The 12,459-nt window shown below is 50.2% G+C and overlaps 2 protein-coding genes across 2 annotated transcripts; both read right to left on the bottom strand.

Annotated features, from left to right (window-relative positions):
• Window positions 1-6,127: 6,127 nt before the first annotated feature.
• TMEM95 (transmembrane protein 95) lies at window positions 6,128-8,862 on the bottom strand. The gene is given in 8 exon segments (XM_039847202.1): window positions 6,128-7,350; window positions 7,352-7,392; window positions 7,514-7,593; window positions 7,715-7,795; window positions 7,943-7,963; window positions 8,053-8,133; window positions 8,336-8,392; window positions 8,618-8,862. Coding segments are annotated over 8 exon segments (645 nt in total). The 5' UTR covers window positions 8,787-8,862; the 3' UTR covers window positions 6,128-7,235.
• A 143-nt stretch (window positions 8,863-9,005) lies between these two features.
• On the bottom strand, window positions 9,006-11,886 carry KCTD11 (potassium channel tetramerization domain containing 11). Its single transcript, XM_039847199.1, has one exon. It carries the CDS (start codon window positions 11,053-11,055, stop codon window positions 10,357-10,359), a length of 699 nt encoding a protein of 232 aa, XP_039703133.1. The 5' UTR covers window positions 11,056-11,886; the 3' UTR covers window positions 9,006-10,356.
• Window positions 11,887-12,459: the final 573 nt, after the last annotated feature.

Below are 12,459 nucleotides of genomic sequence, written 5' to 3'. Positions count from 1 at the left end.
AACCTTTTGGTGAGCTCCCCAGGGTGGAACATCTGGGAGGTCTTGTGTGTGTGTATTGGGGGTGGGGACAGAGCTTCTGAGTGGCTCCTCAGCCCCATCCCAGATTGGTACCTGGTCTTGGTGATCAAAGGCAGCACTCGATGCATCAAGGCACCCCTCCCCAGCACTGGCACTTCCTGGCCTTTTTCTGGCATAACCCCCCTGCTCCAGTGTAGCCTTTGCTCACCCCAGGGCTCTGTATGCTTCTACTTGGCCTACAGCTTCAGGAACACAGTCCAGGACCTTGATGAAGGCTTTGAGGAAGAGCATGCCCTCTCCCTTTCCCTCAGGGGTCCTAGGGACACCTAGGCCACCAGTCTTGGACAGCTCATCTGTCTCCTTCTATCCCAAGGAAGAATGTATGAGCATAGCAGCTGCTATTCCCAGAGTCCTTTGGAGAGAAAAGCCCACCTCATCTTGGTAAACATGTGGGATCTTCCAGCATTGATGAGAAAATCCTAATAGTTCACAGTTCTACCTGTATGGTTTTCTTGTGAATTCTCTTGCCCTCCAACCAATCCAGCTCATCACACTGTAATCACTCCCTCCACATCTGTCGTCAGTGATTTATTGTGGGTTCCACAGTGTAGGGGTTGAGTCTGTCTTGTTTATCTTGTGTTCTTGGTACCTGGGACATTGTAGGCATATAATAGGCATAATGTATATTGTAAATAAGTCTGTTTAGTCTAATTGTCATTCCTTTGTAGGTAATCTGTCTTTTCTCCCTGCTTTTAGAATACCATTGGCATTTTGTAATTCTATTATAAAGTATCTAGGTATGGATTCCTTTCTATTCTGCTCAGTATGTTGTATTTCCTGTATCTATGAATTTGCATCTTTCATCAGTTTGGGAAAATTCTTAGCCAATATCTCTTCAAATATTCTTTTTCCTCCATTCTTTGTGTTCTCTCCTTTGGAATCTCTGATTAGAAGTATGCTAGACCTTTTCATTCTGTCCTCCATGTCTTTTAAACTCTCTTCCATGTTTGCCATTCTTTGTGTCTCTATAATGCAACCCAGGTAACTCTTCAGTTCTGTCTTCTACTTTAATAATTCTCTCTTTGATTATATCTAATGGGCTGTTTCATCGATACTGAGGGCTTTTTTTGTTATTGTTATATTTATATGGACATTACTTTTTATGCTGGTAGTATGCTATTGAGGTATAACTTATATTCAGTAACATTCACAGATTTAACTGTACAGCTCAAAGCATTTCAAGAAATGTAGATATTTATTAATGCAGATAAAGGCCCAGGACATTTATACAATCCCAGAAAACTACCTTGTACCTTGTATTCCCCAGAGGCAACTGCTCTTGACCGTCTTATCGATGAAGTTGCACAATGTCTATTATTTGCATTTAGCTTCTTTCATTCAACAAATTTTTGAGATTCATCTTGGTGTTCTCCAATTTCTTGGTGAGAAACACAATGGCTCCATAAGTTTCTTCAGAGAAGAGCATGTGAAACCTGATTTTCCTCTGAATGTCTAGTGTCCTCACCGATCTGGGTACACCAGAAATCCTCTGGGAGTTGAATGAACACATGATTGTGGAGCACATGAGGAGTGTAGAGCATATGGGTAGATGCAGCCAGAGAGGCTGGCAGTAGCCAGACTAGGCATCAATTTATTCTTCCAGCAATCCTTCACCAGGTTCTGGGGGACCCTGGTGAACAAGCAAACACAATACCTGCCTGGTGGAATTCACTGTACAAGACCTTGCAGAACACGGGAGCTTGGGATTTACCCAATAGCTCTTGGAACCACTAAAGAGTTTTAAACAGGAGAGTGACAGAACCATCTTGCTGTAGAAAGAGGCTAGGAAAAGATGAGAGAAAAGAAGCAGGGAGCTCAGGGAAGAAACTTATCATTGGTTTAGAGGAGAGAGGCTGGACCTGCCTAGGTCTTGGCTGCAAGTTGGAGAGGAGGCTGATGATGGGGCACTATCGATTGGACTCCTGGACTAGAATTTCCACATTCCAGCAGGAAGCCAGAAGTAGAAGCTCAGCCCCACCTTTGTCTTTGGCTTGGAAGAAAAAAAAAAAGGAAATCAGAGGCCTCTTTATTCCTCCACTTCTCCTTACTTCTTACTTATGGAGTTAAGCTTTTCTCATCCCCACCTTTGCCCATAAAGGAGGGTGCAGTGTGGGGGAACACAGTTGACCATCCTCACTACTCTCAGGGAGCACCTCCTCCAGGGTGAGATGAGGTCTCTTGTTAATACTTAAACCTAGAGGCCCAAATCAGACACTGCCCCCTCCATCTGCTTTTCCCCAACCTCTGCCCTGCCCTGCCCTGCCCTCATCCGAGAAGGATGAGCACATTCACACTCCTGGGGCCAAGTCTTTCCCCACAGGGCAGAGAACCAGAAGGATAAGCAGAGAGGGCACCTAGGAGGCCTCCCATGCCCGTGCCTCAGGTTTGGCTTGAGGGGGAGGGTGGGCATCCCTGTGCAGAAACCACTCTGCTCCTTTCTGGAACCACATTCATGCTCCCTTAGCACCTCCTTTACTGCTCTGATCCTTGAGATCTCTGGGCTCCTTCCCTTCTACCTCACCCATGTCAACATCTCAACAGGGAAAAACACATCAGTATTCTAGATCTTTCTTCTGAGCTTTTGTGTTTGTTCCCTCTGCTTGGAAGAGTCTTCCCACCCTTATTCCAATTTAGCCTTGCTAAGTTCAAGAAGCCTATCTCTAATTGGTCTGGTCTCTTCCCCTGCACCCTAAGATCCTTCTGCTTTCCCATCATTGAACTCATTTCTCTGGTAGAATTCACCAGTAACTTGTCTGTCTCCCCTGCTAGACTCCAAGCTCCAGGTAGAAAAGGGCTTCATCTTGCCTGGGCATTGGCCCCCATCCCCAACCTAGTATCTGGCTTATATGATAAGTGCTCAGTAAGCTTTGTCTAACAAATAGATGAGACAGAGTAATCTGGGTGGGTGAAGCAAAGGAGATTCTTGACATCAAGAGCTCCTTTGCTGGAAGCAATGGGGATGGGGGTTTCCAAACCAAATCCATAAGCATTCTCCTTATGAACCCATCCCTTCCTCCCTTCACATTTGGTACTTCCTGATCCCACGTGGTTGGTTCTGTCCAGACCCTTGGGTAAGACCCTCCTGTTCCATTACCCCATCTCCATCTCCCAGGACCCTGAGGTCCCATCCTTTCCCAATTTGCATTTTCCTCACTAGTTTTCAGAGTCACCAGCCCACCCCCTTGTATGTATCTGTTGGTTTGCTTTCCCAAGTGTAAGCACTTTTATATCTACCATATTCCTTCAGGCTTACAACAGAGCAGAAGGCTTTTCAGTACACTAGCTTGGACCTCACCTCTAGAGCCTGAATCCCAGCTTTACCACTTACCATCCGGTGAATCTAGGCAAATTATTTCATATTTTTGTATCTGTTTCTTTATTTTCAAAATAAGTCTTTTAGGAGTATCTACTTTATGGAGTTATTGAAGAACTAACTATTAACACATGTGTCTACATGTATGGTAGCCAGTTTCCAAAATGGCTGCCAATGAACCTTCCCTCCTGGTAATCACACTATTGTATAGTGCCTTCCCACAACGAATAGCGCTGATCTGTGTAATCAAGGGGATATTAAGAAAAGGATGGTGTGTGACTTCTGAGCTAGGTTATAAAAGACAATGTGGCTTCTGCCTTCCTCTCTTGGATAATTCACTCAGGGGAAGCCAGCCATCACGTCATGACGACACACAGCCCTATGGAGAGACTGCACGTGTCAAGGGTCTTTAGTGCCAAGTCCTAGGCTCCTTTTTCTGTCCCATTGTTCCAGTTATCTGTTGTTGAATAGATAGATACCTAGTGGCAAAAAAAACCCTCAACTATTTTATTATGCTTCTGGACTTTGAGAATCTGGAATTCCAACAGAACACTGTGGGGATGGTTTATCTCTGCTCCACTATGTCTAGGGCCTTAGTTGGAAAAACTGAAAGTATGAGGGTGACTTGATAGCTAGGGGCTGTATTATCACTCTTATGTCTGGCAATAGATGCTAGATTTTGGCTGAATCCCTTTATGTGGACTCTTCATGTAAACTGGACACCCTCTTAGCATGGTGACTGGGTTCCAGAGCAAGAGTCTCAAGAGGCAAAGGACATAAGGTACCAGTTTCTTAAAGCCTGAGACCTGAAAGTGGCCCAGTAACTGTTTTGCCACATTTAGCTGATCAGTCAGTCATGAAACCCAGGTTCAAGAGGAGGATACATAAATCCTACCCCTGAATAGGAGGCATATCAAAGACTATGGGGGCCATTATTTAAAACTGCCACACTCACAGCAGCCTCCCCTGTTTAGTGAGAGGCTCAGAAAATGCAGCCCTGCCCTGGCAGCCACCTCTGGTGGGTTGGCCTTATGTGCACAGAAAAGAAACACAAACTCTACCAGCCTCCTGCACTATATGCTCAGGAAGAGCTTCTGTAGGGAGGGAACATTGAAGGTTCAGAGAAGGGGCTGGAGTTGTCAGAATGCTTCCTGGCATTTACCATCTGCCAGGCACTGGAGAAATAAAGACACAAAACCTTAAGTAGTGGCTTTATAGGGTAGTGTATGATGTAGAGGGAGAATGTGTAAAGAAACACTACCACCTGATATAATAGGTGCCACATGAGAAATGCCTACAGAAAGGACACTCTACCCTGCCTCAGGGGCTCAGAAGAGGCTTCCCAGAAGAGATGATGTCTGAGTCAAAGGAGAAGGGCATCCCAGGTATAGGAACAAGCCTGGGCAAAGGCAAGGAGACATGAGAAAACAGTGTTTGGGCAACTACAAGTGATTCAGTCTGGCTGGGGGGTGGGGGGCAGAACCGAGATACAGACCTCCAAGGACACATTGGGGCTGGGTTCCAAGAATAATTACAAAGGTAGATCACTTGCTGGTGAGAACTGGGCAAGTGGCATGAGGGGAAAAGGATGTCCATGGCATGTTGGCATTGCTATTAGCTTGAGAAAGATCACAAGAGGTGAAGAGGTGGGGGTGGTTTTGGCCATGTGAAGTCCGAGATGCCTGTGAGGCATTCAGGTGGAGATTACAGTTTGATCTGTGTCTGGACAGGTCTGGTCTGAGGACCAAATAAGACAGGGGAGTGGCTGATCAAGAGCCTTGAATGTCAGGGTAAAGGGACACGTCTATGGGATATGTAGGTCTCTGTAGGCAAGAAAGAGCTAAGGAAGGTTTTAACTAAGAGATTATAATAGCTAATAATAAGGGCTCATTACATGTTGGGTACAGTCCCAAGCATTTTATATGAACTTATTTAGACCTCACAGTGATCCCATAAGGTGAGTATCACCGAATTTCATTGAATTTAAAATATCATCAATTATAATATGTACCATTATGCCATGACACGTCTTCAATTTATGATGGATTCTTCAGAGATGTTAAAATTTAACCAGGAAAAATAAGGCTATAGAGTGAATGAAATACATGATCTGCATTTAAAATATGAAGTAACAGAAACCAAGAAGTTAAATAACTTGCCCAAGGTCCACCTAAGAGACAAAGCCAGGATTTGAAGCCCAACTCCAAAGCCCAAGTTCTTAGCCATCATCTGATGCTGGACAGGAGGTTGTAAGCAGGTGGAGTTTAAAAAAACCAGTGTGGCTGCTGAGGGTGCAGTGGATTCAAAGGGAATGCGCAGAGTCAGATGGCACATCTGGGAGACAAGTGAAAAGGTTCTAGAGTGGGCTGGAGGCCACAGGGCAGGAGGAGGGGGCCACATAGGGTAGAGGTCCTTCAAGAATGGGCAGAACTGGTTGACCCACTGCATGTTAGGTGTGAAAACAAGGACAACTCTAAAATGTTGAGCCTGAAAAGAAAGTACAGCATAGGAGGGTACAAGGTAGCTACTGCAGACCAGAGGAGTGCTGTGGTGCCTGGGCAGTCAGAAGGTGTGTCTTTTCACCCCATTTTGGGCAGTGATGCTGCTTAGCACCTGGTGGACACTTACTAAGTATTTGTCAAATAAATGGATGAATCAATTGTATGATCTTGTGCAAGTTGTATGATCTTGCTGTATGATCTCTGGGTCTCTCTCTCTCTCGTGTGTGTGTGTGTGTGTGTGTGTGTTTAAAATGAAAGGATTGGACTAGAACATGTAAAATAACATGGAAGGTCCTCTCCTGGAAGAGGTAGGCATTCCTCTCCCCTTTCCAGGACCTTTATGGTTACCCCCAAAACAGTGATGCTAACCCTGGCTGTAAATTAGATTAACCAAGACCCAATATGAGACTACTAAATTCAGAATCTCTGGAGATGGGTAGTTTTTCAGGCTTCCCAGGTGACTCTAATGTGCAGCTGGTTGAGAACCCTGGCCCTGGGGCCCCCAGGTAACCAGTTTGAAACCACTAGACTAGGTGAGGGCCAGGATACCTTCTAGGCCTAAGATTTTAGACTGAGACTCGTGTTTGGTGACAGGCCTCTCTTTTCATGTCCCATCTCTCATCTCCCAAACCAAAACTCCTGATAGCTAGGGGACAAACACCAGGGTTTCTCAACCTCATATTATTGATGTTTTGGGACAGATAATTCTGTGTTGTGGAGGACTCTTCTGTGCGTTTTAGGATGTTGAGTAGCATCCCTGGTCTCTACCCACTAGATGCCAGTAGTATACCACCCCATCCCCACTAATCAAAGCAATGAAAAATGTCTTCAGATGTTGCCTTCTCCTGGGGTGCAAAATCCCCAATTGAGAATCACTGTATTCCACTGAGCTTCCCTGTCCTCCCACATCAGTTGCAGACAGAGGCGAGGCAAGGGCGGAGGCCATTTCACAGCATGTTTAGTTGGGCCTGGCAGGAAAGAAGCCTTTGTGGGAGGCCAAGGCTTCACAATGTTAAATGGAGGGAGAGCATGCCAGCAGACTGACTGATGTGGTCTCACTCGAAGAAGTTCTCCAGAACACTTATTACCGGATTCCTAATTAGTCGTAGGAAGGCCAAGAGTAGTTTCTGGGGCAGACAGCCCCCGCTTTCCCGGAACAGGCAGAGGGGGGCGTGGGAGTGGTGGTTTGTGTGGAGGGGATTCTTTCCTTCTGTAGATATTTTCCTGGCATTGGTGACTGTTTTATCTGATTGGTTGAGGGTTGGAGGGGAGGAGCTTTCCAGCTATGGGTGCCTGGGTCCCTGGAGGCCCTCTGACACTGGAATCATGGGGATATCTGGGTTTCAGAGTCTGGAAGACTGAACTTTTGGGGCTGGAACTAGGGCTGCCTGGTTCCCACCCCTCAAGGGAAGTGGAAGTTGTGGGTACATTCTCCTTACAGCTGGAGGCTCGGTTTGTCAGCATCTTCATAAGTCACTTTTTGCTTTGAGGAGGTGGGACCTGAAGGAAGACAAGAAGTGGGAGGTCTGGGAAGGGAAGGGAAAGAGGAATGGTGGGTGGTGGAAATTACTGGTGGATCAGAGGAAGTGAGGCTTTTTCCTGCCCTTATCCCCCAACTCACTCTACCATGAGGCTCAGGATACCCAAGAGCAGGACAGCTCCAAAGACAGAGAGGAGCAGAATTCTGGCTTCCCAAAGATCGTGACTTCCTGCAGGGAACCCAGGAGGCAGTGAAAGATCCTGGGGACCAACCTGTCGACACTGGGGAAGCCTAAGAACTCAGAGATCTGGGTGAGGTGAGGCAGAGGTGGGGAGTAAGGACCTGGGAAACAGCGCTTTTGGGGCCAACAGTGCACCTCAAAGCCCTCGCAGGTGGAGCAGTTGTACAGGATAGTGCTGCCCCCTGCAGGAGACAGAAGGACCAGAGCTGGGGAGGGGAAACCCAAACTCCACCCTTCCAGAGTATTCCACTTCCTCAGGCTAACTGCCGAGCTCTCCTCCGGTACCCCGAAGCCCCTTGTCCTTGCAACCCCTTTCCTTTTCTACTCACGGCAGGCAGGAGCACAGAGGGCTGAAATGAAAGACAAGGATGAGCCGCTCAGCCGTACACCTCTTTGCCCCAGATCCTAGGCACCCCTTTATCCTTCCCCATATCAGTACCTTCCCTGGTGTACTCAGGAAGCTTGGTCTTTTGAAGCCATTGCCAATATGAAGGGAGTGAAGAGGGAGACTTTTTGATCTCTAGGGAGGCAGAGAGCAGTCATTTTCCCCAGGGCCTCAACAATGCCAACTGACCTCCACCCCTTCACTCAGCACTTCCACCATCATGCCCTCCTGTCTCCACCTACTCTCCACTCTTCCCTGGCTCCCTAGCCCCCTCCTCTCATCTTTCTCCTTTGTGCCCATCCAAATCTTTAGATTGTGCCTCCCCCATTGACCTCACCCATGACCCTCAGGACTCTGTGAGTCTTCTCTGTGACTTTGTTCATGGACAGCTCATCTGTGGAGATGGACAAGGACCAGTGATTCCATCAGCCTGGAAGATTCTGGGGTCTCTCCTAACTTTCCTACGGTCCAAAGAAGCTCTCCCAGAGGGAGAGACCAGTGTGTCGAGGGCTGTGGACTGAGGTGACAACTGAAAGAAATAGCTGGGAAGCCACACGTTGCCCTGCTTGAGGCATGGGGGTGACTGTTGCTGGGCCCATCCCTGGATGTCTGGACTTACCTAAGGCAAAGGCTGAGAAGTTCCAGGAGGCCTCACAGTCCTTCCACTGGGCCTCCATTTGGCTGCAGAGCTGAGCCAGGCGGCCCGACAAGTCGCGGGATGGAAGGTGACAGAAGACACAGGCCTGGGCAGCTGCCAGGAAGACCCCACCTAGCACCAGCATCCACATGAGCCCTGTTGTGGGGTGTTAGAGGGGAGCTGGCCCCACCTAGGCTCAGAAGGCCTCAGAATGCTCTGTGATCCTGAGCATTTGCCTGGAAGTTCTAGTGTTCCAGAACAGTTGGAGGTTCTAGAGTATTCCAGAACAGTGCCACTGCTCCATCCCTGGCTGGGGCCCATGGACCTGGGGACTGGCACTCCCAACCTGGCCCTCAGCAGCCTTTACAAGTTTGTGGTTCCAAAAGCAACTTTATTTTTCTTCTTGTAAGTGATAATAAGTGACTCCCCCAGTGAAAAAGTTGTTCATGAATACCCCATCCCCTCAGGGACCCAGAAATCCTATCCTTTCCCATATCCTCCCCGACTCTCCCCGACTCTCCCAAACTCTCCAAGTTAATCTCCTCTCTGACCTGGGCAGCCTTGGGTCTTCTCCAGCTATCTCCTAGCAACAAGCCTATGGTTGCCTTAGCAACCAAGAGTTCTATAAAGGCCTCCAAGGCCAGGCTAAACCCAGTGACTTCTTTTACCTCTCACCAGGAAGATCCTAGTGAGTCAAACCCCAACAGGTCCCTCCTGCATACGTGGTGATGTGAATGCACATGCGTGAACACACACACATCCCTTATGATTAAACTACTAATTCTTAGTCTACTCACACCCAAACCACATACACACCTGGTGCCCAAACAGTTGCTAGGCAACCCCAAACAGGCCTGGACATGCAGGGACCACAGAAAGACCAGCACACAGTTACCATCACCAGCAACACAGATAGGAGCCAGGATGTCAGGGACCCACACATCAGCCAGACACATACTGAATGCACACATATACATACACACACATACACACACACATGAAGAAAGTAAGGCTAGGACTCAAGAAGATGCTACCCTTCTCCCCATGGCCAGCCCCGCCATCAATATGGAATTCTTTAAAATACTTGGCTCTCCAGAGGGATGCTTCACCCCACAGTTTTGGGTATTCTCCTAGTTCCCTTATACCAGCCTAGGATGAGGTGTAACCTTTCTGTCTCCTTCAGTAAATGGCTTGGAGTACAGCAAAGAATCTCCCTTCCCATGTTCCAGAATGTTGTGGCCTAACATTAGTCAGGCCAGGCCAGGCCACTCAAGTCTAGGAGAAGTCACAAACCAGGAGAGCACATTAGAGCAATCCAAAGTCCCTCTTCCTCCCAGACCTCAGTGGCCCTACAGGGTTCTGCTAGGCCTAACCTGGACAGAGAAGGGTCCCCATTTTTTCAGACCCCTAAATACTGAGCTCCCACCAAGGAAACACTGGAGATCCCTAGCCTCAGACAAGAACAAGCCAGGAGAAGCTTTCCCACACCTCCCAGGATTAGCACCAATCCAGACTCCCTGTACCACTTGCGGCCCACAGCGGGCTTGGGTTTGGGGAGGCCTGCCCACATCTAGGCTCCAATAGGTGCAGTGGGACCCTTGACTCTCACAGTTCCCATAGCAGAGCTAGTAAGAGGCTTCAGGGGAGCCTTCATCCCCTTTGCTGACGCTTTCTTTCTTCCTATTCCTCAAACTGAGGGCAGCGTTCTCAGTTCTCAGTTCTCAGTGCCGGACGAAGCGCAGAGATCTGGAGTTGAGCAGATCTTCAGGGTCAGGGAAAACGGAGTCTAGACGGAAGCCGTGCTCCAGAGCCACCCGCAGCACCTCCTCCAGGAAGCCTGGTGTGCTTACCACTTCCCGTCGCTCTCCTGGCCCCCCAGTCCACAATGGCTGCAGCCCCAGTCTCCTGTACTCCACTTCGGGGAGTCCTGTGGGGTGGGGTGCCCACTCCAGACGAAAATGTGGGCCTCCCTCTGCTCTCTCCTCATTGACCACACCAAATCGAGCCCTCATGGCACCCAGACATTCTGGGTCGGTGCAGAAGAGGTTGGCTTGAAAAGTGTCCACCTGGACAGAGCTCAGCTCATAGTGGTGTGGGCCCTGGCGAGAAGAGAAGTGCACCAGGCGGGGACTGGCATCTACATCTGCGTGGAGCAGAGCAGCTGTGGGTGCATGGGTCCCCTGAGAGGCCTCCAGTTCCCGCAGAGCATCTAGGAGGGGCCGGATCTGGTAGAAGTCGGCCTCTGCCCTGAGAAGAGCTGTCTCCCCATACCCAAGGGGCAGGTCCAGGCGGCCCAGCCGAAGGAAATTGAGAATGTGCCGAAAGGCCTTACCATCTCGGTCGATGAAGTATTGGCCACCTCCCTGGGAGTTGAGGTTGGGGGGCATAGGGGTGCCAGCCTTAAACATGGCCCCCAGCATGGAGTCTGGGAAGCGAGTCAGGGTCTCCAAAGTGGTGGAATATAGTGTGCCCCCCACATTCAGGGTCACGGGGCCCCCAAAGGAGGGGGGCGAAGAGGGCACAGGAGGAGGGGAAATTTTGGGGCGTACTGAAGACACCAAAAAAGAAAAAAAGGCAGAACTTCCTGGGTTTGTGCAGAATTGAGTTGTAAGGTTCAGACTCTAGGTTGAAGGCACCAGTTGGAGTACAAGGTAGCAAGATTCCGGGCTCACCTAGCTCTCTGGGCGGTAGGGGATGGTTTCCTGGCACAGAAACGCCCGAAAGGCTGAGAGAACTTTTGAAAAGAACACAGGGAAGCCCAAGAGGGAAGGGTAATTTAGGTCAAGACGCATCCGATTCCGAGTGATCAGCGACTCCTTTCTGCGATCTTCAGACAGTGGGTTTCCAGAATCCAACCGGCAGGTTACGGTGGCAAGCACAAAGCCAACTCTTTAAAGGGTCCAGCTTCCGAGTTCTCGGGCAAATCGCTGTCGTAGTGGGCGAGTTCACGTAGGGTTCCGGGGGCCAGTCAGAAGTCTGGCCTTGGCCTGGCTCCGGAGCGGGTCCCAGGAGATGGAGGCGGGGCTGCCTGGAGCTGATGGCGGAATTGCCCCTGTAGCGGCTGAGGAGCGAGGATGCACGCTCAGTCCAAGCTGCGAGTGTCTGAGGACTCTGATGGAACAGGTCGGGGGTCTTGGAACCTGTGCGTCACCGCCTTTCCGGGGTATCGCGGGAGCCGCTGAAGTCCTCTACGCCCCCAGGAAGTGGCCTCAGGGCAGCCGCTGGGGCCCTTTAAGGGACAGCCCCGCCCCTTTGGCGCCCCGCCCTCCACCCCCGTGGGGCTCGCGCTGCTCGGGTGGAGGTGGTGAACCGGAGACACGGGGTGGACGGGCTAGACGGGCGGACGCAGCAGGGGTGGGGTCTGGAGGGTGACTCAGGCGCCTCGCTCCGGATGTAGCCGCCACAGCCCCGTCGGCCCCAGGTGTGCACGACCTCACGTCTGCAGCTCGGCGGAGGCAGGAGTCCTCAATCCCGCCACTTTGAGAAAACGTGGCGTGGGCCAGGGCTTGGGGACTATCAGTTTCTTTCTTGTCGCTCCTGTCAGAAATTCCCGAGGGGGCGGATGCTGAGCTGCGGCATTCCCTGGATGCCTCCAGGCCGGGGTGGCCGAACCAGCCTCTCTATCCTGGCCCGACGCCAGCTCCCCCTGAGAGAAGGCCGGCTTCAGCCCATGCAAGCGGCTTCTCCCGGGCTGAACGGGTCTGGCCGCGTCGCCTGAGCCGGAGAGCCCCACCCCATGGCCTCTGGGTGCTAGGGCTGAGGCTGCAACTTCTACTTCATTCTCCGGGAGTCACCCCTTGCGTGACTCGGGTCTCCCAAACTCC

The sequence above is a fragment of the Pteropus medius genome, unplaced genomic scaffold (assembly GCF_902729225.1).
Source record: "Pteropus medius unplaced genomic scaffold, Ma_sr-lr_union100, whole genome shotgun sequence".
NCBI lineage: Eukaryota > Metazoa > Chordata > Mammalia > Chiroptera > Pteropodidae > Pteropus > Pteropus medius.
Note: the sequence above shows the minus strand (reverse complement) of the source record. Positions and strands in the feature narration are given on the sequence as shown.

Bases quoted from the DNA above. Each gene is read 5' to 3' on its own strand.
- KCTD11 (XM_039847199.1), bottom strand. From the start codon at position 11,055: ATGCTGGGGGCCATGTTTAAGGCTGGCACCCCTATGCCCCCCAACCTC.